Source organism: Hyperoodon ampullatus (genome assembly GCF_949752795.1).
Source record: "Hyperoodon ampullatus genome assembly, chromosome: 2".
Taxonomy (NCBI): Eukaryota; Metazoa; Chordata; class Mammalia; order Artiodactyla; family Ziphiidae; genus Hyperoodon; species Hyperoodon ampullatus.
This window is the reverse complement of record NC_136915.1, coordinates 17993514-18016038: the sequence shown is the minus strand read 5'-3', so window position 1 is coordinate 18016038 and position 22525 is coordinate 17993514. Positions and strand designations below refer to the sequence as shown.

The 22525-nt window shown below is 46.7% G+C and overlaps 1 protein-coding gene across 1 annotated transcript; it reads right to left on the bottom strand.

Annotated features, from left to right (window-relative positions):
* Nucleotides 1-6736: 6736 nt before the first annotated feature.
* On the bottom strand, nt 6737-19549 carry CELA3B (chymotrypsin like elastase 3B; the record flags this gene model as incomplete). The annotated part of the gene is made up of 8 exons (XM_079720135.1): nt 6737-6841; nt 14238-14390; nt 15044-15186; nt 15575-15711; nt 16871-17005; nt 17126-17223; nt 18422-18507; nt 19510-19549. The coding sequence occupies 8 exons, from the start codon at nt 19547-19549 to the stop codon at nt 6737-6739; spliced, it is 897 nt and encodes a 298-aa protein (XP_079576261.1).
* Nucleotides 19550-22525: the final 2976 nt, after the last annotated feature.

Here is a 22525-nt window from a genome sequence, read left to right as displayed (position 1 = left end):
ATTCTAGCTCTACCACTTACGAGCCAAAATACTTAACTGCCGGTTCTCAGTTTTCTCATCTGTAGAGCAGGTGTATTTACCTGAATAGGTAACCTCACATGAGTTAGGATTAAATGAATCAAGAATGCATCTAGTCTAGATCCTGGCACACAGTCAACCATCCCAATAAAACATTCTCAAAGTTGGAGGCATAGTATTAATCTTCCTACCAAAACTCTTTTTAAGATTTGCCAGAGTAAGTGGCATTACCCAAACACATAAAGGAAACATATTGTACAACAGGGGGAATATAGCCAATATTTTGTAATAACTTTAAGTGTAAAATAACCTTTAAACATTGCATAAGAATTTTTTTTAATTAAAAAAGAAAAAAGGGGCTTCCCTGGTGGCGCAGCAGTTGAGAGTCCGCCTGCCGATGCAGGGGACACGGGTTCGAGCCCTGGTCTGGGAAGATCCCACATGCCGCGGAACGGTTAGGCCCGTGAGCCATGGCCGCTGAGCCTGCGTGTCCGGAGCCTGTGCTCCGCAACGGGAGAGGCCACAACACTGAGAGGCCCACGTACCGCAAAAAAAAAAAAAAAAAGAAAAAAGAAAAAAGGAACCATAAAGCCCAATTCATACAACTTTCCCAATAGCTTTCTCAATTCAACATTAAACTTAAGAGACCATGGGGGCTTCCCTGGTGGTGCAGTGGTTGAGAGTCCGCCTGCCGATGCAGGGGACACGAGTTCGTGCCCCGGTCCGGGAGGATCCCACATGCCGCTGAGCCTGCGCGTCCGGAGCCTGTGCTCCGCAACCGGAGAGGCCGCGACCGTGAGAGGCCCGCATACCGCAAAAAAAAAAAAAAAAAAGGCCATGGACCTGAGAGTAATCTGTGGCATGTCTGGATGAACTCTCCTCCTTAAAATCAGTGGTTTTCAACCAGGGGCAAACTTGCCCCCAAGGAACATTTGGCAATGTTTGGAGACATTTTGGCTGTCATATCTAGGGGGTGTTACTTTTAACTAGTGAGCAGAGGATAGAGATGCTGCTGAATATCCTATAATCCATAGGACAAGTCCCCACAGAAGGGAATTACCTGGTCCCAAAGTGCCAAGGTTGAGAAAAACCAGTGCTAAGTGCACTCAATCCAGGAAACCTCAGCTGTTTTGTAATAAAACCCCCAAAGTGAAAACTTTTTGGTCCACCTGTAAACTCTGGTCTTTTACTTGCATGCTAAATTCTAGGCCACCGAAGCAGCTGAGAAACTAAAGCAGGTCAGGAAATTCCTTAACACCAGGAGTTCCTAATGCCTGCAGACTAAAGGAAATACCTTCAGAATGTCTGGAACAAACTGGAGTACTGAAGATATAACACTTAGAGTTCCTCCTTTGCCAATGTTAAATTTTACTCTTAGAATTTAGAGAGCTTAACCCAGTCAATGAAAGGCACAGTGAGTTCACGTACCCGTATGTTCACTATTCCCCAAACACTGTACACCCTCACATCCCCATGCCTTTGCGAAAGGTGCACCTTCTGTCCAGTGATCTCCTACTCCCAAAGTTCAATTAAAATGCCACTTCCCTTAGCTATTTCCTCTTTGCTTTTAACATTTTTTTTCAATAGGTCTTTATTGGAGTATAACTGCTTCACAGCACTGTGTTAGTTTCTGTTGTACAACAAAGTGAATCAGCCATATGCATACACATATCCCCATATCCCCTCCCTCTGGAGCCTCCCTCCCATCTTCCCTATCCCACCCCTCTAGGTCATCACGTTTCTTAGTGCTCTCTCAAAACCAGATGCCAAAAGGAAAACTAGCTTTACTCTAGCATTTCTAATGATATATTTGGATAGCTTCTTCCTCTCCTCAAAAACTATACATTTCCTTCAAACTTGGTTTTATAGTATTTATATGCTAGCATCTAGAAGAGTCCCAAAAGGCACAGGAAGTACTAAACAAACATCAGCAGAATCAACATAAGTTCCAGCATGGAGTTAACCAGCCCCTATCCCAAAAGATTAGTTTCCGAATTGGTATCAAGTGTGTTACAGGAGCGGATCTACAAATCCCAAAGCCAGGCCACACAGACAGAAAGGATCCTCAAGACTGGGTCACGCTGGGGAAGCAGCTGCTGTTTCCTCTCTGCCTGTCACAACCAGAGCTACTGCTCTGTCTCAGCTGTCAACCAAAGTACAGGCCTCCACACACACAAAGCCAGGATGACCTCTGTTTCGGGAAGAGCAGAATTGTCAGATGGTTGAGTGAGTTCTCTTACAGGAAGACGAGCTGTAGAACAAAGGTGATGAAAATGGAGAAAGAGCACATCAAACAGCCCTGCCTGAGAGTTACCTCTTATGACCCTGTTTTACCCCTCTCAGTTTTGTCCAATTTAAATTCTGACTTTGAAAACAAAGACCAGGCCTGTTCCTATTTCCCAGCTCAGCGAATGCCACATAGTTCTTATCTCCAGCTCACATCTACTCGTGATAATTATCTCACCTTTCTCAAATGCTGACTACTAAGAGCTAAACTGGTAAATCATCAAAGGACATTTTTACTAAAAACAGAACTTTAATATTTCAAGGACACCCCAAATGAATTACTGGTGGGGTTACAGAAGCTTCCATTCATGCCACCACAACAAGAATCAAGAATATTAAAGTTGAAGCAATCACCTCTTTGGATACATAAAAACAATATATTAAAGCATGTCACAAAGGGCAAAAAAGGAGGCATTCAGCAGAGCAAAACAAGCAGCGGGCTGAGTGTCCTTACAAGAGGGCAGGGAAACTCATTCTGGAGTTCACAGTCCCAGGAAATAGAGCTGCTTCAGCCAAAAAAAGGTTTTGGTTAATTCTTATTACAGCTAGTCAAAGGCAAGCTCAGAGAAAACCGAGGTTCAGATTTCCCATGACTGCAGTTGGATCTTGTAACAAAGAGAGCCTTTGGTTACTTCTCACATGTAGGCTGAGCAAGAAGCAAGCAGTAGGATTTAGCCAGTGACTCTGACCCCAGGCTGACATCTCTGTGCCCGAGCTCTGAGCTCCTCAGGGAGGACGGCCTGGAATTGCTCCTGCACCAGTATTTCCACAATCTGCTCCTTTGTGTGAATATCAGGTCTCAGCCACTGTCCAGCAAGCTCCTGGAGATGTCTGAGGACATCCCTGGGGCCAGCTGCATCCTCATAGCGGAACTGCCGGAACCTCTGCCTGGAGGCTGCAGGGTTGAGAGGACTCCCTCGGGGCACAGTCTCAAGGTCTTCTTCAGAGTCTTCATCAAGGCTCTCTGGTGGAACCTGGACCTGGGGAAGTGCTATCAGGACAACTTCTGGCTCCTCAGCCATCCTCTCATCTGGTGATGACCTTATTTCATCATCCTGGATTTCTCTATTTCTTTGTATCTCTGGGTACCCTTCAGTCTCCATTCTAGAACTCTGGAAAAGGATTTCTCAGACTCCTAGGCACAAAGAGAAAAGTCAGGGTCAGCAAAAACAAAGGATGTTAAAACCTCTTTGATCACATGGATCTGGTCCAGACCTAGGTTCCATCAACTTTTCAAACTTAACGGGGTTTCTTAATAAAGCTACTAGAGGGATTTCCCTGGTGGTCCAGTGGTAAAGAATACACCTTCCAATTCAGGGGACACAGGTTCGATCCCTGGTCGGGGACCTAAGATCCCACATGCCGAGGGGCAACTAAGCCCACGCGCACCACAACTACAGAGCCCACATGCTCTGGAACCGGCACGCCACAGCTGCAGAGCCCACGCGTCCTGGAGCCCGCGCACCACAACTAGAGGGAGAAAACCCACATGCCACGACTAGAGAAGCCTGCATTCCTCAACGAAGATCCCATGTGCTGCAACCAGGACCTGATGCAGCCAAAAAATAATAATAATAATAAATAAATAAACTGTTAAAAAAAAAGCTACTAGAAATTCTGTTTTTGTTTCCTCTTGCTGGATCAACTGACACAATTGAGAAAATGTATCAATAGTTTACCAAAATGTAAGATGTAGATTCTCAAAGAAGAAAGAATGAAGGATGCTGGCCTTGCTAGCTGGAAAATCTTTCATCCATTTTTTCCCCCAATACAAACATATACGCATATGATTTGTAGGGGAAATCTTTAAAATCATGGGTGTTTGCTTCCTCCAGCCACTTTTATGGAGCATTTGCTATGTTCAAAAGCAAATTATGAAGAAGTGCTAAAATAGAGGAGAAAAAGGTCTGTTCATTTACATCCAACTCTACTGTCTTTTCCATGTCCCTCCCTCTCTTTCATGAGAATGAAAGAATAGCAAGTGTTTAAAATACTTTAGGGGACTTCCCTGGTGGTGCAGTGGTTAAGAGTCCATGTTCCCAAGGCAGGGGGCCTGGGTTCAATCCCTGGTCTGGGAACTATATCCCGCATGCATGCCCCAACTAAGAGTTCACATGCTGCAACTAAGGAGCCAGCGACCCACAACTAAGGAGCCCGCCTGCTGCAACTAAGACCCGATGCAACCAAATAAATAAATAAAATTTTTTTTAAAAGGTACTTTAGGAGCTACCATCAGGGTGGCATCTAAGCCAATTTAAAAAAAAAAAAAAAAGGAAAAAAGCCTTTATGTTAAGATCAAGATCCTAAGCTCCCACCGTGTATGGGAAATTGAACTTGTCAGAAGCCTAGCAGCATACATTTCTGACTCATCGGATGCTCCAGGATTAGCAAACCAGCTGTAGTGGGAGGAAGGAGAATGGGGGTCAGGTGGGCAAATTAAATACCTGTGAAATGTTGGGAAAAAAGGTTCTGTTTCATTTGGGCTAGAGCCCCAGTCCAAAGAGGGATTATTTACAGGAAAACCACATCCTATGTTAATTTATTTAAAAGAAAAAAAAAGAGAGAGAGAGATTTCAGATGACAGTATAGAAATGACTATATTAATTTTCACACAAGGAATGTCCAATCATAGATCATAACCCCTGTGATGAAGCCACTTTACAGGGATCATCTTTTTTTAAATTAACACCACCTCCCCCAAGGATTAGTCCTTTCGTACTCTATATTGCAGAACTGTTGATGTTTAAAATCTCTCCTGCGTCAAATATTCTCAAATCTGTTTCCTGCACAACAACTGACAGAAGCCAACAATCACAACACTGACCAGCTGACGTGAATTAAATGGTTCTCTGCTCCTAATCACCTGCTCTCTAAACAGTCACTGACCCATTTTCTAGGAGCCTTGAATTGATTCTCAACCCCATCATGGAGATATTCTTGGAGTACACCACTTCTTCTCATGTTATCTGCATTTTTATTCAATCAACAGGGTGTGCTCATCCCCAAAAGTAAGCTTTTAACTAATCCAGGTGATAAGAAGGACAAAAGCAGAATATCTCCAAATCTCAGGGGTGCCTTCAATAAAAAGGAGATATTTAGTCAAGGAAAGGTTGGATGAAACACTGTAGGAAAGCAAAATCTTGGGAACAACTTAAGCCATCAACAGGGAAATGATTCAATAAAGTACTGTCACCCACTCAGTGGAATACTATGCAGCCTCGTAAGGAATGAAGGAGGCCTATGAGAGCTGATATGTAAAGCTGTCCATAACACAGCACCCCGTGACCAAGGTGCAGATCAGTATATGCAGTATGATCCCATCTGGGGAAATTAAAAATACATACACATAAGCATATATGACCTGATATATCCCCAAACAGTACCTGTAAAGTTATCAAAGAAACTCCTTTTACTTCTGAGGAGCAGCAACAGTGAGAGGGAAACATTTTTCTTATATCTTTCTGTATTGTTTTCTTTTTAACTACACCTATATTACTTTCGCGACAACTCAAGAGGAAGAAACTTTTCAGGTTTTCCCCTCCTGCTCAAACCCTTTCTGCGTGAAAACCCCTAATCCACTTAGAAAAACACCCTTTTACTAATTCTTCTAGTTCCTAGCACCAGAGGTTTTTACAAGGTCGACTTTTAGGAACAGTCTCAATTGTCAGTAGGCCAGTTTTCAAGGCTGGCTCTGAAAGATGGACCAGCTCCACGATTTACCCAGCTTCTAAATCCTATCCGTTTTAGAAGCCCACCTGCCAGACAGAATGCTTACCCTCACCAGTTAATAACTCCAGTTTACGGAACCCTTATTTCCTACCTGACACTGTGCTGAACGTTTCACATTCTCTACGTGATCCTCTTAGCCACTCAGGTTAAATTCTTGACAGGACTCTCTACCGCCCCGGTTATCTCCATTAACGGCAGCCTCCGCCGCTACATTTGTTGAACTTTACAAGCCAGATACTGCGCAAGAGCTTTCCCTCATCCAATGCTCCCGATAACCCAGTATGACAGTTACTGTCATTTCCACTGCCAAACTTAGGCTCGGAGAAAGGGGACTTGCCCAAGGTCACAAGGCTAGGAGGTGGCGGGACCACTCAGCCCAGTACAAAAATCCCCGGCGTCTGCACAGGGATCTGAGCCCGACTCCTCCCACCACCTGGGCGCGGCTCAGAGGGCCGAGGTCCGGCAGGAAAAGGCGCGTCTGTGGCTCCAGAACTGGGAAGTCCTCCTCCTTCGGGGCTGACGCGGGGCCCAAGGCCACGGCAGGCCGAGCAGCCGGCACACCCCGCGGGCAGGGGCTCCCTGCTCCTAGGGCCGACCGCTCCCACCCCATGGTGCGCGGGGGAGGGGGAGGCGCAGGGGGCGGGAAGGGGAGTTCACCTGCGCAGGTGCCCCTCCGAGGGCGGGGGGACGGAGCGCCTGGCGATTAGACGCGAAACCCCGCCGCAGGCTGCGGGAACAGGAAACCAGCTTCCCGGCGCCAAGCTTTGTAGCCCGCCGCCGGAACCGGAAATCGCGCCCCTCCCGAAAGCTGGGAGCGGAGGGGGAACGGGGTTCGAGGCGCCTGGTCTCTCTAGGCCTTGGTGGTGCTCCGCAGCTTCATGATCTTAACCCGTTCTGGTCTCTTGGCCTCCCTCAGTCCCCAGTTCTCCCGACCGTGCGGAGCTTTGGGCACGGCCTAGGAGCTTTTCCGCTGCGGGGAAGGCCTTTGTCTTTCTGAGCCGCAGTTTGCCCAACAAAATGGAAAGAGGATGAAGCAGGAGTCGAGACACTCCTGGAGCCAGCCGGCAGCTGAGGAGCCCCACCCTGAGGTTACACCCTTAAGCCTTTGTACCACCCAGAGGAAAGAAACCAAAATAAGAGGGCTGGCTGTCTGGCTGCTGTTGGCTGACAGTGGTCTGTATGGCTTCCCGTGGAGTCACTCCAGATGGACAGAGGGCGCAAGTCTGTTAGGTGTCTCCGTGTACCCAAAGAGACCCCCCACCCCCCAGATAGTGAGCATGTGCCCGTGGGGCTTTGACAGCCTGTCCAAGTAGAGACCCCGTGTGCGTAGGAGGCGGAATCTTAGCCCTGTGTGTCTTTTCCTCGAGACTTTCCAGTTGCCATGGTTAAGAACTGAAATTTAGAATTCTTACTAAGCTGGTTTGAGTCAAGGCACACAGGTTAAATAGCACAGCCTGTAAGAGAAGGTGCAGAGATGCTAACCAAGGCAGACTTCCCAATTCACTTTTATTCCTGAAGGGAAGAGACTTGGCCGTCCCATTCTCCTTCCAACTGGCCTATCCAAAATGGAATGGGCTAGGAAATTAAGAGGGGCACCTCAGTGCCTCCTGCTGGGTTATCACCCCAGAGCCAGTGTCCCTGGGGAAGGGAAAATGTGTCTTTTATCCTCACAGCCATCACTGGTCAGTAAACTCCTAGATGGCCAGATACTCGAGTTGGTGGTTGGAGAACCAGAGCTCCTTGCCCGTGGCCCTACCCCCACCTCCCCTAGCGACTGTGGGCCCTTCTCCCACTCACTCCTACAGTGCAGTCACCACCTTTACCTCCTCTTAGCCTTCGTTTCCCCATCTGTAAAATGAGGGGCATTGAACTAGAGTAAGGACTTCCAATTGTCATTCCTCCCCTTCAATTCTTTTTTTTTAAATCACATATCTATCCAGTCTTTTATTTAATCCATCTTATTTTTTATTCTTTTTTTGTTTTTGGCCACACCTCGACACGTGGGATCTCAGTTCCCCGACCAGGGATTGAACCCATGCCCCCTGCCGTGGAAGCACGGAGTCCTAACCACTGGACTGCCAGGGAAGTCCCTGCCTTGCCCTTCTAAAGGCACCCATCCCATTCCTTTATAGCCTGTTACCCTGTTTTTATTACCTGTTCATTATTCTATCTCATCCACTAGAAACAGGGTCCACAAGGCCAAGGACCTTGACTGTCCTCTCACCATGCTTCCAACACATACAACTGAGCATGGGCTGGGGAAACGGTCACTGAATGAATAAATGGGTAAGTGAATGAACAAAGAAGGCTTGGATTTTATGATAAAGCTAATCTGATAAAGACCAGCAGGGACATAGATATAGTTTAACAAAATTAAGTTGGTTTATTAACTTGCTGCAGCCAGGGAGACAACACCTAGAGGAGCCAAACAAAGGAAGAACAGGGTTATCATAGGGTTAGGGGGCAGGGTGGAATTTAGGTGGAAATGAAATGAAGCAGTGTTGATAGGCTCAAAGCAAACCTAACTGTGTGGAGAGGGGTTAACATTTGACTTGGGCTGAGAAGCGAACTCATGGTCTTGTTTCCTTGGACACCACAAAGTTAAGATCAATATAGAACTACTGTGTCCAGAAACCCCTTACCTGAAGCTCTGCACCTGGGCTGGTAATCCAGGCTGCTTCTCTGTGTCAAATCTGGCTCCAACCCGCCAGACAAGAGGGGAATGTTCTGTTCTCCCTGACATGATTTCAAAAAGTTTCTGACAGTCTCTGGTTTTAGGGAATGAGGTTTCTCAGCACTGTGTCTTTGGTGTTAATTGACAAAAGAAGGTTTGACAACTTCATGTTTCACAGGAGTCCCTTGATGCCTCAATCACTTGGATATGAGGGCCATCGAGTGCTCCAGGGTTCCCATGGCAGTATGACCCCAGCTCCCTGGGCCCCATACTACTCTGGGCCTTCATTAGAATAATAAGCCAAGTCTCCATCCATGCTTCCTGTCCAGACTGGAATCTCGAGGGTCCGGCCCAAGTTGGGGTCATTCTCCACTGCCCATGCCTGGCACAGAATACCAGTAGGTGCTCAGTCCATGTCCATTGAATCTAACTGTTGATAAGTTTTCTTTCTTTTTAAAAATTTTTTAAAATTGTGGTATAGTTGATTTACAATAATGTGTTAATTTCAGGTGTATAGCACAGTGATTCATTTATACATATATATGTATATATCTATTCTTTTTCATGTTCTTTTCCCTTATAGGTTATTACAAAATATTGAGTATAGTTCCCTGTGCTATACAGTAGGTCCTTGCTGATTATCTATTTTATGTATAGTAGTGGGTATATGTTCATCCCAACCTCCTAATTTATCCTTCCCCCCACCTCCCTTTCCCCTTTGGTAACCATAAGTTTGTTTTCTATGTCTGTGTGATAGATTTTCTAAATGGAAAGAAAAAGAAGTAGATGGAAAAGAAAAAAGTGGATGGAAGCATATCAAAATGATAGAAGCAGCTGTGTAAGAGAGGTGGGAACGTGGGTGATTTTTACAAATCTTTCCCAAAGTGGAAGTTTCTAAAACATAACCAGTATGAATGTTCTGAAAAAAGAAAATATAATAGAATTGTTGACTCTTAAGATTAAAAAAGTGAATTTTTTTAAGATGACCATGTTTTTATTTTTCTTTTTGAATTAACAAAAAAAATTTTTTTAGTTGAGGTAGAGTTGAAAAAAATGAATTATTGACACTTCAATGATTTTAAGATGAGAACGAAGTTGTTGACATTGTGGTTAAAAAGAGCATTGCCACTCTGATCCTTTATCACTTTTATTTATTTATATTTTATTTATTTTTTAAAATTAATTAATTTATTTATTTTTGGCTGCGTTGGGTCTTTGTTGCTGCACGCGGGCTTTATGGCGAGCAGGGGCTACTCTTCATTGTGGTGCATGGGCTTCTCACTGTGGTGGCTTCTCTTGTTGCAGAGCACGGGCTCTAGGCATGCGGGCTTCAGTAGTTGTGGCACACGGGCTCAGTAGTTGTGGTTTGTGGGCTCTAGAGTGCAGGCTCAGTAGTTGTGGTGCATGAGCTTAGTTGATCCGTGACATGTGGGATCTTCCCGGACCAGGGCTCGAACCCGTGTTCCCTGCATTGGCAGGCGGATTCTTAACAACTGTGACACCAGGGAAGCCCCCTTTGTCACTTTTAGAAGAGATTTGAAGTATTGATGTTGTGCATCTTCAAAAAGTGGATTATTCTTCATGATTTAGAAAACAAAAACAAAAAATTCTTGGTATTGATACTCTAATCATTACTCAAAAAATTAAATTATTGTCTATATAGTTTTGTTTTTTTTTTGCAGTACACAAGCCTCTCACTGTTGTGGCGGAGCACAGGCTCTGGACGCGCAGGCTCAGCGGCCAAGGCTCACGGGCCCAGCCACTTCGCAGCATGTGGGATCTTCCCGGACTGGGGCATGAACCCATGTCCCCTGCATCGTCAGGCGGACTCTCAACCACTGCGCCACCAGGGAAGCCCTATATAGTTTTTAAAGGATTTGAATTGTTGATACTTGGAAATTTTAAAAAAGAAACTTGAATTATTCATTGAATTGTTAGCACTCTTAGGCAAGATGTCCTAACTCCCTGTTGGCCATACATGAGGAGGGTGTCATAGCAGCTCTCAGCCTTCCCCTGAAGCTGGGTGGAGGACACTTGAGGGCCCATCGCCCAGCCACAGTGTGGAATTTTACATGTTTGGCTGCCCTTTGTCCTAAAATTATTTTGGAAAATTGTCTAAGGGCTCTTCCCTGACCCACTGGGAAGAAGTAGATACTGCAGTGCCCTGGGAGCGCCTGACAGTTGCATATGTCATTCAGCATTGTCTCCATACAACTGATTAACATGTCCTGGCTCCAGAATTTCTCCCATCCTCCTCCACTCTCCTGTGATGCAGAGGTCTTTGCTCTGCTGGACTCAGTTCCTTCCTTGCTGTCACTCTGGCCTTGTCAGACCGGTTTTTGGGCTTTTGTAGGAGCTGGAGTGGGGCTAAGGACTGGAGGAGAGGGTTTTGGAGGAAAGAGTTGAGATTCCAGGGGTGGTTTTAGGAGAAAAATGTGTGGCAGTTGTAGTGTGTGGAACCAGTGGATGGGAAAAGAAAAAAAGGGAATTTTAAGAGATACTGTTGATACAATCACTTTGGAGAGCAATTTGGCAATTGGTAAAGTTGGAAATGAGCACACTCTCCCAGTCAGCCATTCCACTTCTAGGAATAGGCCCTAGAGCCACTCTCACATGTGCACCTGGAAATATGTCCAAGGATGTTCACTGAAGCACTATTTGTAATCAGAAAAAATTGGCCCTGCTGTAAATGTCCATCAGGAGGGGAAAAGGATAAATAACTAGTGTTCTTGGGCAAGTGAATACTCTACAAAACTAGCAGCAATGAACTGGAGATAGATAAATCAGCATAGATGAATCAGCATAAATAGACGTCAAAAACATTGGGTGAAAATATTGGGTGAAGGAAGCAAGTTGCAGAATAATCCCTATGGCAAGAAGCCATGCATGTATTTTAAAAAACCAAAGCAATGCAATATATTGTTTATGGATATTTATATTTGTGATAAAAATATAATAGCATGGAGTGAAAGGATAAACACCAAACTCCTTTTATCAGTCAGGATAGGTTAGGTCCATGCCAGTGTAAGAAACACCCAAAATCTCAGCAGCTTGTAACAAGACTGTATTTCTTGCTTGTGCTGCATGTCCATCAGCGGGCAGCAGAGAGGCTGTGTTCCACATCTCCTCGCTCTGGGGCCAGGCTGACCTGGAGCCACCAGTTACTGAAGCAAAGGGAAATCGTCCTATCTCTCAAATCTTCCCCTTGGCCAGAGCAAGCCACATGGCCAAACTCAACTTCAAGAGGGCAGGTAACAGCTATCCTACTATGTGCCCCAAAGGAAAAGCAGTAATATTTGGTGGATAACCCCACACCCATGGGGGTGAAGACCCCTGGGAAGAGTACAAAGGGGCCTCCACCTGAACTGTAATTATTTTAGAAACTATGAAGCAAAAATGTGAAATTTGTTCATTGTGGAGGGAGGCTATTTGGGTGTTTTGTTTATTATTCTCCATGTTGTATCTTTTAAACTTTTCAACACTGGAAGTATAATTTTATTTATTTATTTATTTATTTATTTTTGCGGTACGCGGGCCCCTCACTGCCGTGGCCTCTCCCGCCACGGAGCACAGGCTCCGGATGCGCAAGCCCAGCGACCATGGCTCACGGGCCCAGCCGCTCCGCGGCACGCGGGATCCTCCCGGACCGGGGCACGAGCCCGCATCCCCTGAATCAGCAGGCAGACTCTCAACCACTGCGCCACCAGGGAAGCCTGGAAGTATAATTTTTTAAGGAAGGGAGCAATGGAACAACGTTAATATTAAAAATTGTATACGTGTGTCCTTGTGGGGACCTTGTTTCCTTTCATGGTATTCAGGAGAAACATGAGTAAAAGAATTCAGTTGTTTTTATGTTGAGTTGGAGGCACGGCAGCAGTCTTTTGGACCTCAGCAACAGCCCACTGGGGTCCAACCTTGGTCTCTGCGTTGTGTGTGCATCTGTGTGTGCGTCTCCGCCCTGCAGCAAGGGCTCTCCCTGACCTTGTCCTGCTTACCTCTGTTCTCTCAGTCCAGAACTTTCAACAAAGAAGTGCCTAGTAAATGTTTAATGAATGACTCTGATATGCTCATTTCTATCTAAATAATGAGCCATTTCAGGGCAGGATCCACGTCGTCTTCCCCCTGTGAGCCCTCCTCAAGAAGAAGGAATGAATGCTTGTTGAATGAATGAATGACTGCAGTCCTCCTTCCCCAGCCCATCAATGGAAGCAGAAAATTCACAGCCCTGTCAATTCCAACATGAGCCTCCCAAGGGGCTGGTAAGGACGGTATTTCTGCAGACTCTACCATGCTTTTATGCCTGCATTGAAAAGCTAGTGATTGTGCATGTGGCTGTACAACTTCCCGGCAGGCGGACTCTCAACCACTGCGCCACCAGGGAAGCCCTGGTTTTGTTTTTGATGTTGATTTTTTGTTGTTGTTGTTTTCTGCCACACCACGGGACAGGCGATATCTTAGTTCCCCGACCAGGGATCGAACCCGTGCCCCCTGTGATGGAATCACGGAGTCTTAACCACTGGACCACCAGAGAAGTCCCTCACCCGGTTTTAACCACGGAAAGTCCTGTGTCCCAGGAAAACTGTGATGGTTGGTCACTTGACAGCAACTCCCTTCTCTCTGGGCCTCATTTTTTCCTCATTCTCATATGAGAGGGTTGGTTCTCTTCTCATCTCTACATATCATGTCTAAGATTTTAGGAACAGGCCAGAGGGGAAGAGGTGAATCAAACAAGGAAGACTCAATTTGGAATTTTCTGAGAGATCTTTATTTTTTACAAAGAGAGTGAATGGGCACTGCCACCCCGGCCTTGGTTCTAGTGGCTTGCAATGGTCTGAGAAAAGAGGGGAAAAACCGGAATAGTCTAGTCAGGAACACAGCTTCTGACACCATATGGAACTGAGTTCAACTCCCAGCCATGTCACTCACTGGCTGTATGACCCTGGGAGAGTGACTTGAGCTCTCTGAGCCTCAGTTTTCTCATCTGTACAATGGGGGTAATCATAGTACTTACCTCATGGGGGTTTTAAATTAAACTATTAACTAAGGTGTCATCACGGTGCTTGGCATATGTTTAAGAGTCCATAAATGGTGGCTAACACTATTGTCACAAACAGTATTAATCCTCCCTGACCACTCATTGCCAGATGAGGTTTGCACTCTCACTGGGGCCTGAGCTTCACCTATCACAGCTTCCACCACATTTCATCATTTTTCTCATTTAATCGTCTGTTCCCCACAAGACACACATCACTCTATCCTCCATGACAAGAAAAGACCTGGACCAAAGGAGGCACTTCATGTACACTTGTAGAAAAAAGGAAGTTCAGCAGTAGTTCAAAGCTCCACCCAGAAGCCCTTGAGATTCTTAGGGCCACACTGTAGCAGAAAACATCCTCAAACCCTTCTGGCATGTGCCCCACTCCCACTACTGACCTCCTAGGATCAGGATCTGCTGTTCTCACCCATCCCCCCAGCACCTCTCAGAAGAGCCAGCACCTGGAGCCCTCGCTGCTTGCCCTGTCCTGCTTACCTCGTCAATCCAGTCAATGAAGGCCGAGACTCGCGTGAACACTGTGGGCTTCTTGCGGGTGTTGCAGCCAAAGCCAGAAACGAAGCTGGTCACGCCGTGGACCTGAAAGGAGCCATCTGCTGCCGGGCAGTTGAGGGGTCCTCCAGAGTCACCCTGGAATGGTTGGAGAGCAGTGGGGGACTGAGCTGTGTCTGAGCTTTAAGGAATTGGTTCTGACTTTGGGGATTTTGAGAAGCCCTTATATGACTTGACCTCTCTGAGCCTCAGTTTGCTCCTTTGTGATGGGGCATGATATATATCTTACAAGATTTTGTGACAGTTAAATGAGGTGATAAGTATATGGTCTTAGTGCAATGCCTGGTAGAGAGGAAGCGATCAATCAATGGCAGTTCTGATTATGAGTACCACAGTTGGTTATTAATATTGTTATTCATATTCACTTGTAGTACAATGAGAGTATTGCTTAAGTATAACTTCAGGACCCCAGATTTGAAGGTGACTTTAGAGATCATGGTGTCCATATCTCTTGCTGTACTGATGGGAATCCTGAGGTCGAGGAAGGGACAGTGACTTCCCCCAGATCAAGTCAGTGTGTGAGCTGGGAGTAGAGTCCAGAGACCAGAGCTGTGTGCCTGGGCTGCAGTGACATCCTTCAAGTCCTGCCTGGCCTGGAGGCTGAATGAGCCCAGCAGTCAAGATTCCTCCCTCTCCTCCAGGCAGATAGCAGAAGTACCCTGGGCCCTGCACACCCAGCAGAGTGGCTGTAGCCCTGCACCACCTCGGGCAGACTAGAGCTGCTGACTCACATTGCACCCAGAGCGGATGCCCCCGCCGGCGCACACCATGGTCTTCTTCAAGGCTGCGCCCCACCAGTCCCACTTGGAGCAGTGCTTGTAGTCTACCACGGGCAGCAGGGCCTGCTGCAGCTTGTCCGGGAGCGGCCCTTTGGCTGTGGAGATAGAGAACATTGAGCAGGGGCTGTAGGGGTGCAGGGCTAGGGCTGGGATCTGGGAGTTAGGACTTGGAGCCCCAGAGTGGGATGGGGGGTTTGAGGAAAAGCCACTCTTCTAGTCTGATGGGAAGTCTCCTCCCACCAGGTTATGTGGTCCTGCCTGCTTTGTCCATCAGAACATCTCCAGCACCTGGCACACAGAAGACACACAAAAATCTTCCATTGAACACATTCACGTTTGGGAGGGTGAGGGGAGAAGGCTGCCTCTGGAGGAGGAATGGAAGAAAAGTGCAGGGATGCTCCTGGTGTTGCCCTCAGCCCCCCGCCCCAGGCTCTGTCATCCTACCCACTGTCCCTATGGCTGGCTGGAGGGGTCAGCACGTACTGTAGAGACGGCCCCAGCCGCTGATGTAGCAGGGTGTCCCATTGGGCAGGATGTCACCGGCAGGAGGGAGGCTGGCGAGCTGGACCTTGTCTCCCAGCTGGGCGCTGTGCGAGAGCTTGACGAGGGCGATGTCATTGCTGGGGATGAGGGAAGAGTCATGGGGAGCCTGATCCTCCAGCCGGACCAAGCCCCACCCCTCAGCTTTGCTCAGGATATTTTACCTCCGGGATGCACCCAATGCCCCTTCTCCCTCCAGATCCCATGCATTCTTACTGCTGAGCAACTTTAGGAAGCCCTCCTGGCCTCTTCAGCCCATGCTGACCCTTGGCCTTTGTAATTGTCCTCAGCTTTTACACCAGTGGTTCTCACGCATCAGCTGTGTCAGAATCACTGGAGGGCTTGTTAAAACACAAGTTGCCAGAGCCCATTCCAGAGTTTCTGATGCAGTGGGTCTGGGAGGCCCCAAGGGTTCACACATTTCTAATGAGTTCCCAGGTGATGCTGCTGCTGCTGTCCTGGGGACCACACTTTGAGAACCACTGCTCTCTTCATCTGCCTGTTTGTCCCTCAAGTAATTGCATCTGGGTCTGATTTTCTCTCCACTCACCCCAGGAGCCCCTGAGGATGGGTCAAGGTCTTGATCATCATGGTCCCTCACTTCTGCATTGCACTTTCAGGAGTTCTGCACCCTTCTTTGATCCTCTCACTGGAAAAATGCTGAGCTACCCAGACATACAATTTTGCATATGCTTGAGAGGCTTAAGAAGCCCTGCTTTGTGTTCTCACCCAGTGATTTTCTCCTTGACCCTCATAACCACCCAGGAAGCCCAGAAGGCCACCCTTGACAAGTGGTCAAACTGAAGCCCAAAGAAGGGCAATGACTTGCCCAAGCCACACAGTGACTTAGTGCTGGAGCCTGACTCTCAGTCCAGTGCTCGTCCTTTAGCCCACAATGCCGGGAATGCAGGATGCTCTGGATGAATGCCCATTGAATGGAGGAACCCTTGGATTTGGGCCAGGGGTGCCTGAGGAGTCCTGGGTTCTGAAGCCAGCCAGCCGAGTGGCCTTGGGGGAGTTCCTGCCCCTCCCTGGGCCCTGCTCTCCCCTCTGTCGGGAGAGACGTTTGGTGTGGATGATCCTTAAAGGCTCTGTTGGCTCTGACCCTCAACATGTGGGACCTGGGCTCAGGCTGCTGGCCCAGCTCCATTGTCCCTGGGAGTCTTCTCAGAATCAGTGTTGGGTCATAGAGAGACCGGCAGAGGAGTCCCTGGGTCCCAGGCCTGAGAGTTCACTCACCCACAGGCCACGCAACTGGAGTTCCAGAGTGGGTGCACGAAGAGGTCCCCAGCATTGACGGGGATCTCCTGTTCGGGGCCCTCTTTCTCAGAACGGTCATACTCGCCCAACACCACCTGGTAGGTCAGGGAGCTCCTGTTGGTGGAGGTGACATCAGTACAGGCCTGACTAGCCTCCCCCCTTCCCTCCCACAGTCCCCCACTGCCCCAGCCTGCCTGGGTCTCACGCAGGGACGGGGCAAGTGAGAGAACTCACGAGATGCAGTGGCCCGCAGTTACAACCCAGTCAGGGGCGATCAGGCTGCCTCCACAAGTGTGGTGGAAGGTCCCGTCCTTTTCATACTGCAGGGAGACCTGGTGGCAAGGGAAGGAGGAGCCTGAGTGGTCTGGGCCCCACGACGAGGGTTGCTACCCATGGCTGTATAGGTTGTGCACTGCACAGCTCTAGAGAGCATCATTCACACAGAATGGCACCTCTGGAAATGTGCAGTGCCCAGCCCACACAACTGTACCATCCGTGGCTGCTTTCATGCTACAGTGGCAGAATTAAGTCATTGCAATAGAAACCACATGGCTGACAAAGGCTAAAATATTTACTCTCTCGTCTTTTACAGAACAAATTAGCTGACCCCTGTTGTAAACCAGTGCCACCCCGTAGAACTTTCTGTGAAGATGGAAATGTTCATTATGGTCCAGTATGGTAGCCACTAGCCACATGTGGTTATTGAGAATTTAAAATGTGCTTAGCATTGAGCAACTGAATTTTTAATATTACTTAATTTAAATTTAAATTTAGGCCTATGTGGGAAAAGAATTTAAAAACAGAGTGGCATATGTATATGTGTAACTGATTCAGTCTGCTGTATACCTGAAACTAACACAAATAAATTGACTACTCTCCAATAAAAATGAAATAAATAAATTTAAATAGCCACATGTGGCTAGCGGCTACTGTGTTAGTGCAATGAGTCTAGTCCTCTGTGCTCCCTTCACTGACCTCTATAAAGCCCTTCATCCCACAGGGAGATCAGCTCGGTGCTTTGTGACCGCCTGGAGGGGTGGGATGGGGAGGGTGGGAGGGAGGGAGATGCATGAGGGAAGGGATGTGGGAACAGATGTATATGTATGACTGATTCACTTTGCTATAAAGCAGAAACTAAAAAAAAAAAAAAAAAAAAAAAAAAGCCCTTCATCCCTTTATTGCTCCAGACCTTATAACCCTGTTGTATAGTTTGAGGGGTCTAGAAATGAGTCGCCCCAAATCTCACTCCTTAAACATCACGCTGAACTTCCACCATTAATGCACCAACCCTTGGCTTAAACACTGCCCTCTCCCCAGAGTCTACTTTTAACTTGCAAACAGCCCAGTGAGGGTTAAAGATTAAATGGGCAAAACTTCCATAAGAAGCAGATTGTCCAAGGGTTTCCTGGCCTTTGGAGACTGAGGTGAATACTGGAAACAGCACAATGGGGTCCACACTGAATATCCTGCAATCAGAGCGTGGGGTGCAGAGCCCGTGGTGGGAAATAGTGCAGCCGGTATTGCTCTTACCTGCCAGGACCATCTGTAGGGGACCGCATCCTCACCGTGGACAACGCGGGAGGAGAGGCTGTAGGAAGTCTGGCCAAAGCCCGAGGCTAGAGGGTAGAGTAGAAGCGTCAATCAACTAGAGGGTCCCCCAAAGCAAAGAAGAGGTCTGGGTCCCAGTCCTAGCTATGGCACAAACAGGCTGTGAGATCCCATACAACTCCTTCCCCTATCTGAACCTCAGTAACCATGTATGAACAATGAGCATTTGGACTAGAGCAGGGATTTCTGGACTCCCAGGAGTCTAGGGAGAGAGATGAACATGTGGCTTCCTTTCATGGCAGGAATGAAGGAGTTAATGCACTTAGAACCGTGCCTGGTACCCAATGAGCCCTTGAGAAGTGATAGCTATTGTGAAGAGTGGTGGCTCTGGAGTAAGACTGCCTGGATTCAAAGTGCAGCTCTGCCCCTGGTTCTAGGATGGGCTACTTTACTTCTCTGAGGGTCAGTTTCTCTACCTGTAAAATGGGGATAATAATAGTACTGACCTTAAGGGGACTGTTGTGAGGATTACATGAGATAACATACGAAAAAATCCTTAGCGTTCTGCCTGGCATATAGTAAGCACTCAGTAAACATTATCTGTTACCATTCATTATTGTCAGTCAAGAGACGCTGCTTGGAGAAGGTGGCCCTGAGCTGTAATGTAATACGGCAGAGAGTCCAGGAAAAGGCTAGACCACAGGATATGGAGTGCAGTAGGGGGAGTGTGAGAGGAGAGTTGGAGGGTTAAGCAGAGGAACAGAAATTCCAACCCAAGCAGTCTAACCACAGACCCCAAAGTCTTTCCCACTAGACTTTATTCACCACCCACGTCGAGGACTCCCACCACAGACCTTTGGGTCCCCCAGTCTTCCTCCTGAGCTGGTCTATCACCCACAGCTTCCCCTCTATTCTCCTGCTCCAGCACCAAGCTGAAAACCTCCACAATCATGCCCCAGATAAAAGCTGGGACCTCTCCTATGGAACCAGGTATTGGGTTTGCGAGACTCAGGGTGGGTTGGTAGATTTCAAGGGCTCCTGGCCCAGGGCAGCACAGGCTGGGGTCTTACCAAGGGCCACAAATAGGAGAAAACTCAGCAGCCGGAGCATCGTGAGTTTTGAGACGGCAGGCGAGAGATCCATAGCCTGAGGCTTTAATATAGGGCAGAAGACGGGTGAGGGGGGTCAGACTGGCCCCCATTCCTGGAACAGGTGGTAGAACACCAGGTCTCCCATGGTCCAAGGCCACAGCCCCCACCCACTGCAGATGGGGGAGAGACAGCCAACAACAGGATCCAGGGTTCCCTCCAACGTGTGGCTGCACAGGTGGCACTGAATGGCAAGCTGATAACGGGAAGGGGCAGGAAAGTTCACATCAGAACAAGACAGCCTCTTCCAGGAACAAACATGGGCTCTGGGACTGGTCACACCTGGGTTTAAATCCTGGCTCTGCCATCTCCAAGCTTTGCACCCTTGGACACATTGCTTAACCTCTCTGATCTTCAGGTTTCTGTCCTCTAACATAGGGTTAATATTAGTATCCACATCAATTAAAAATTTTTTTGTTGAGGACTTTATCAGGATGTTTTTGGGGATGCAGCCATGAACAAGAATTGTCCCTGGGGCTTCCCTGGTGGCACAGTGGTTGAGAGTCTGCCTGCCGATGCAGGGGACACGGGTTCGTGCCCCGGTCCGGGAAGATCCCACATGCCGCGGAGCGGCTGGGCGCGTGAGCCATGGCCGCTGAGCCTGTGCGTCCGGAGCCTGTGCTCCGCAACAGGAGAGGCCACAACAGTGAGAGGCCCGCATACCGCAAAAAAAAAAAAAAAAAAAAAAAAAAAAAGGTCCCAGCTTGGGAATTCCCTAGTGGTCCAGTGGTTAGGACTCCACGCTTCACTGCTGAGGGCAAGGGTTCAGTTCCTGGTCGGGGAACTAAGATCCCCGCAAGCCAGGCGGGGCGGCCAAAAAAAAAAAAAACCAAATAGAGCATTATAAAATTCCTCTGTGGATATCATCCCTATGACTTTCCTTTGCTTTCATTAGCGATTTCCACATGTATATGTATTCCTAAACAATACATTGGGTTTTCCTCTACTGGCCCTTTGTATAACAAGAATCACACAGTGATTATCCTTTTGTGATCTAATTTTTATTTTGCGTTCAATATTGGTTTCTGAGAGTCATCCATTTGCAGTTGATTCATTTTTACTCTTACTAGTCCATACTTTAGATATGCCAAAATCTATCCACTCTATTGTTAATGGATATTTGAGTGTTTCTAACTCTTTGCTGTTATGGAAATGGTTCACAATTATCTGTTCTATCCTTGGACAAGAATTAATGCACTGTAGGGTATGTGCTTGTACAGCTAAACTGGGTAATGACAGTATTGAATATTCCCATTAACGTGAAATGAAGGTTCCTATTATTCCACATCTGAGCCAACCTTTTTATTTCTGTTTTCCAATGTTTGCCCAATTGTGAGGTATGGAAGGGTCTTTCATTGTGATTTTAATTTGCATTTAATTGATCACAAATGAGATTGAGCATCTTTTTAAATGTTTGTTGGTCATCCATATTTCATCTTCCATGAAATGCCTGTTTAAGTCTTTTTGGCATCCTCTATTTTTAAAAAAATTATTCAATGCATTTAAACAAAACCAAGAAACTGTTCACCCATTTCTCCCCCCGACTGCCTCTTGCAACTACTAAATTGTTCTCTGTATCTATAAGCTTGTTTTTTTTGTTTTTGTTCTTTTTTAGATTCCACATATCAGAGAGATCATACAGTATATGTCTTTCTCTCTGTTTGACTTATTTCACTTAGCATAATGCCCTAGAGGTCCATTCATGTTGTCACAAATGGCAATGACAAGATTTCATTCTTTTTTTTTAATGGCTGAATCTCACACACACACACACAATCCATTCACCCTTCAATGGACACCTGGGTTATTTCCATATCTTGGCTATGGTTAATAATGCTGCAATGGGGAGTTCCCTGGTAGCCTAGTGATTAAGATTATGGGCTTTCACTGCTGTGGCCTGGGTTCAGTCCCTGGTCGGGGAACTGAGATCCCGCAAGCTGCGGGGCACGGCCGAAAAAAAAATGCTGCAATGAACATGGGGGTGCGTATATCTTTTCAAATTAGTGTTTTAGTTTTCTTTGGATAAATACCCCGAAGTAGAATTGCTGGATCGTAGGATAACCCTATTTTTAATTTTTCGAGGAACTTCCGTACTGTTTTCAATAGTGGTTGCACCAATTTGCATTCCCACCAACAGTGCACAGGGGTTTCCTTTTCTCTGTATTCTTGCCAACACTTGTTACTTCTTATCTTTTTGATAATAGCCATTCTAACAGATGTGAGGTGATACCTCATTGTGGTTTTGACTTGCAGTTCCCTGCTGATTAATCATGTTGAGCATCTTTTCATATACCTGATGACCATCTGTATGTCTTCTTTGGAAGAATGTCTGTTCAGAGCTTCTGCCCATTTTTAAATTGGATTGTTTGATTTTTTGCTATTGAGTTGTATGAGCTCTTCATATTTTGGATATCAGCCCCTTATCAGACATATGATTTGCAATTATTTTCTCCCATTCAGTAGGTTGCCTTTTCATTTTGTTTATGGTTTCCTTTGCTATGCAGAAGCTTTTTAGTTTGATATAGTCCCACTTTATTTTTGCTTTTGTTGTTTTTGCTTTTGGTGTCAGATTCAAAAAATCATCAGTAAGACCTATGTCGAGGAACTAACTGCTTATGTTTTCTTCTAGGCATTTTATGGTTTCAGGTCTTATGTTCAAGTCTTTAATCCATTTTGAGTTAATTTTTGTGTACGGTATAAGAGAGTGGTCCAGTTTCATTCTTTTGCATGTGGCTCTCCAATTTTCCCAGCACCATTAATTAAAGAGACTCTCTTTTTCCCCATTGTATATATTTTTGGCCCCTTTGTTGTAAATCAATCGACCATGTATGCATAGGTTTATTTCTGGGCTCTCTATTCTGTTCCATTGATCTACGTTTCTATGTTTATGCCAACACCATACTGTTTTAATCACTACAGCTTTGTAATACAGTTTGAA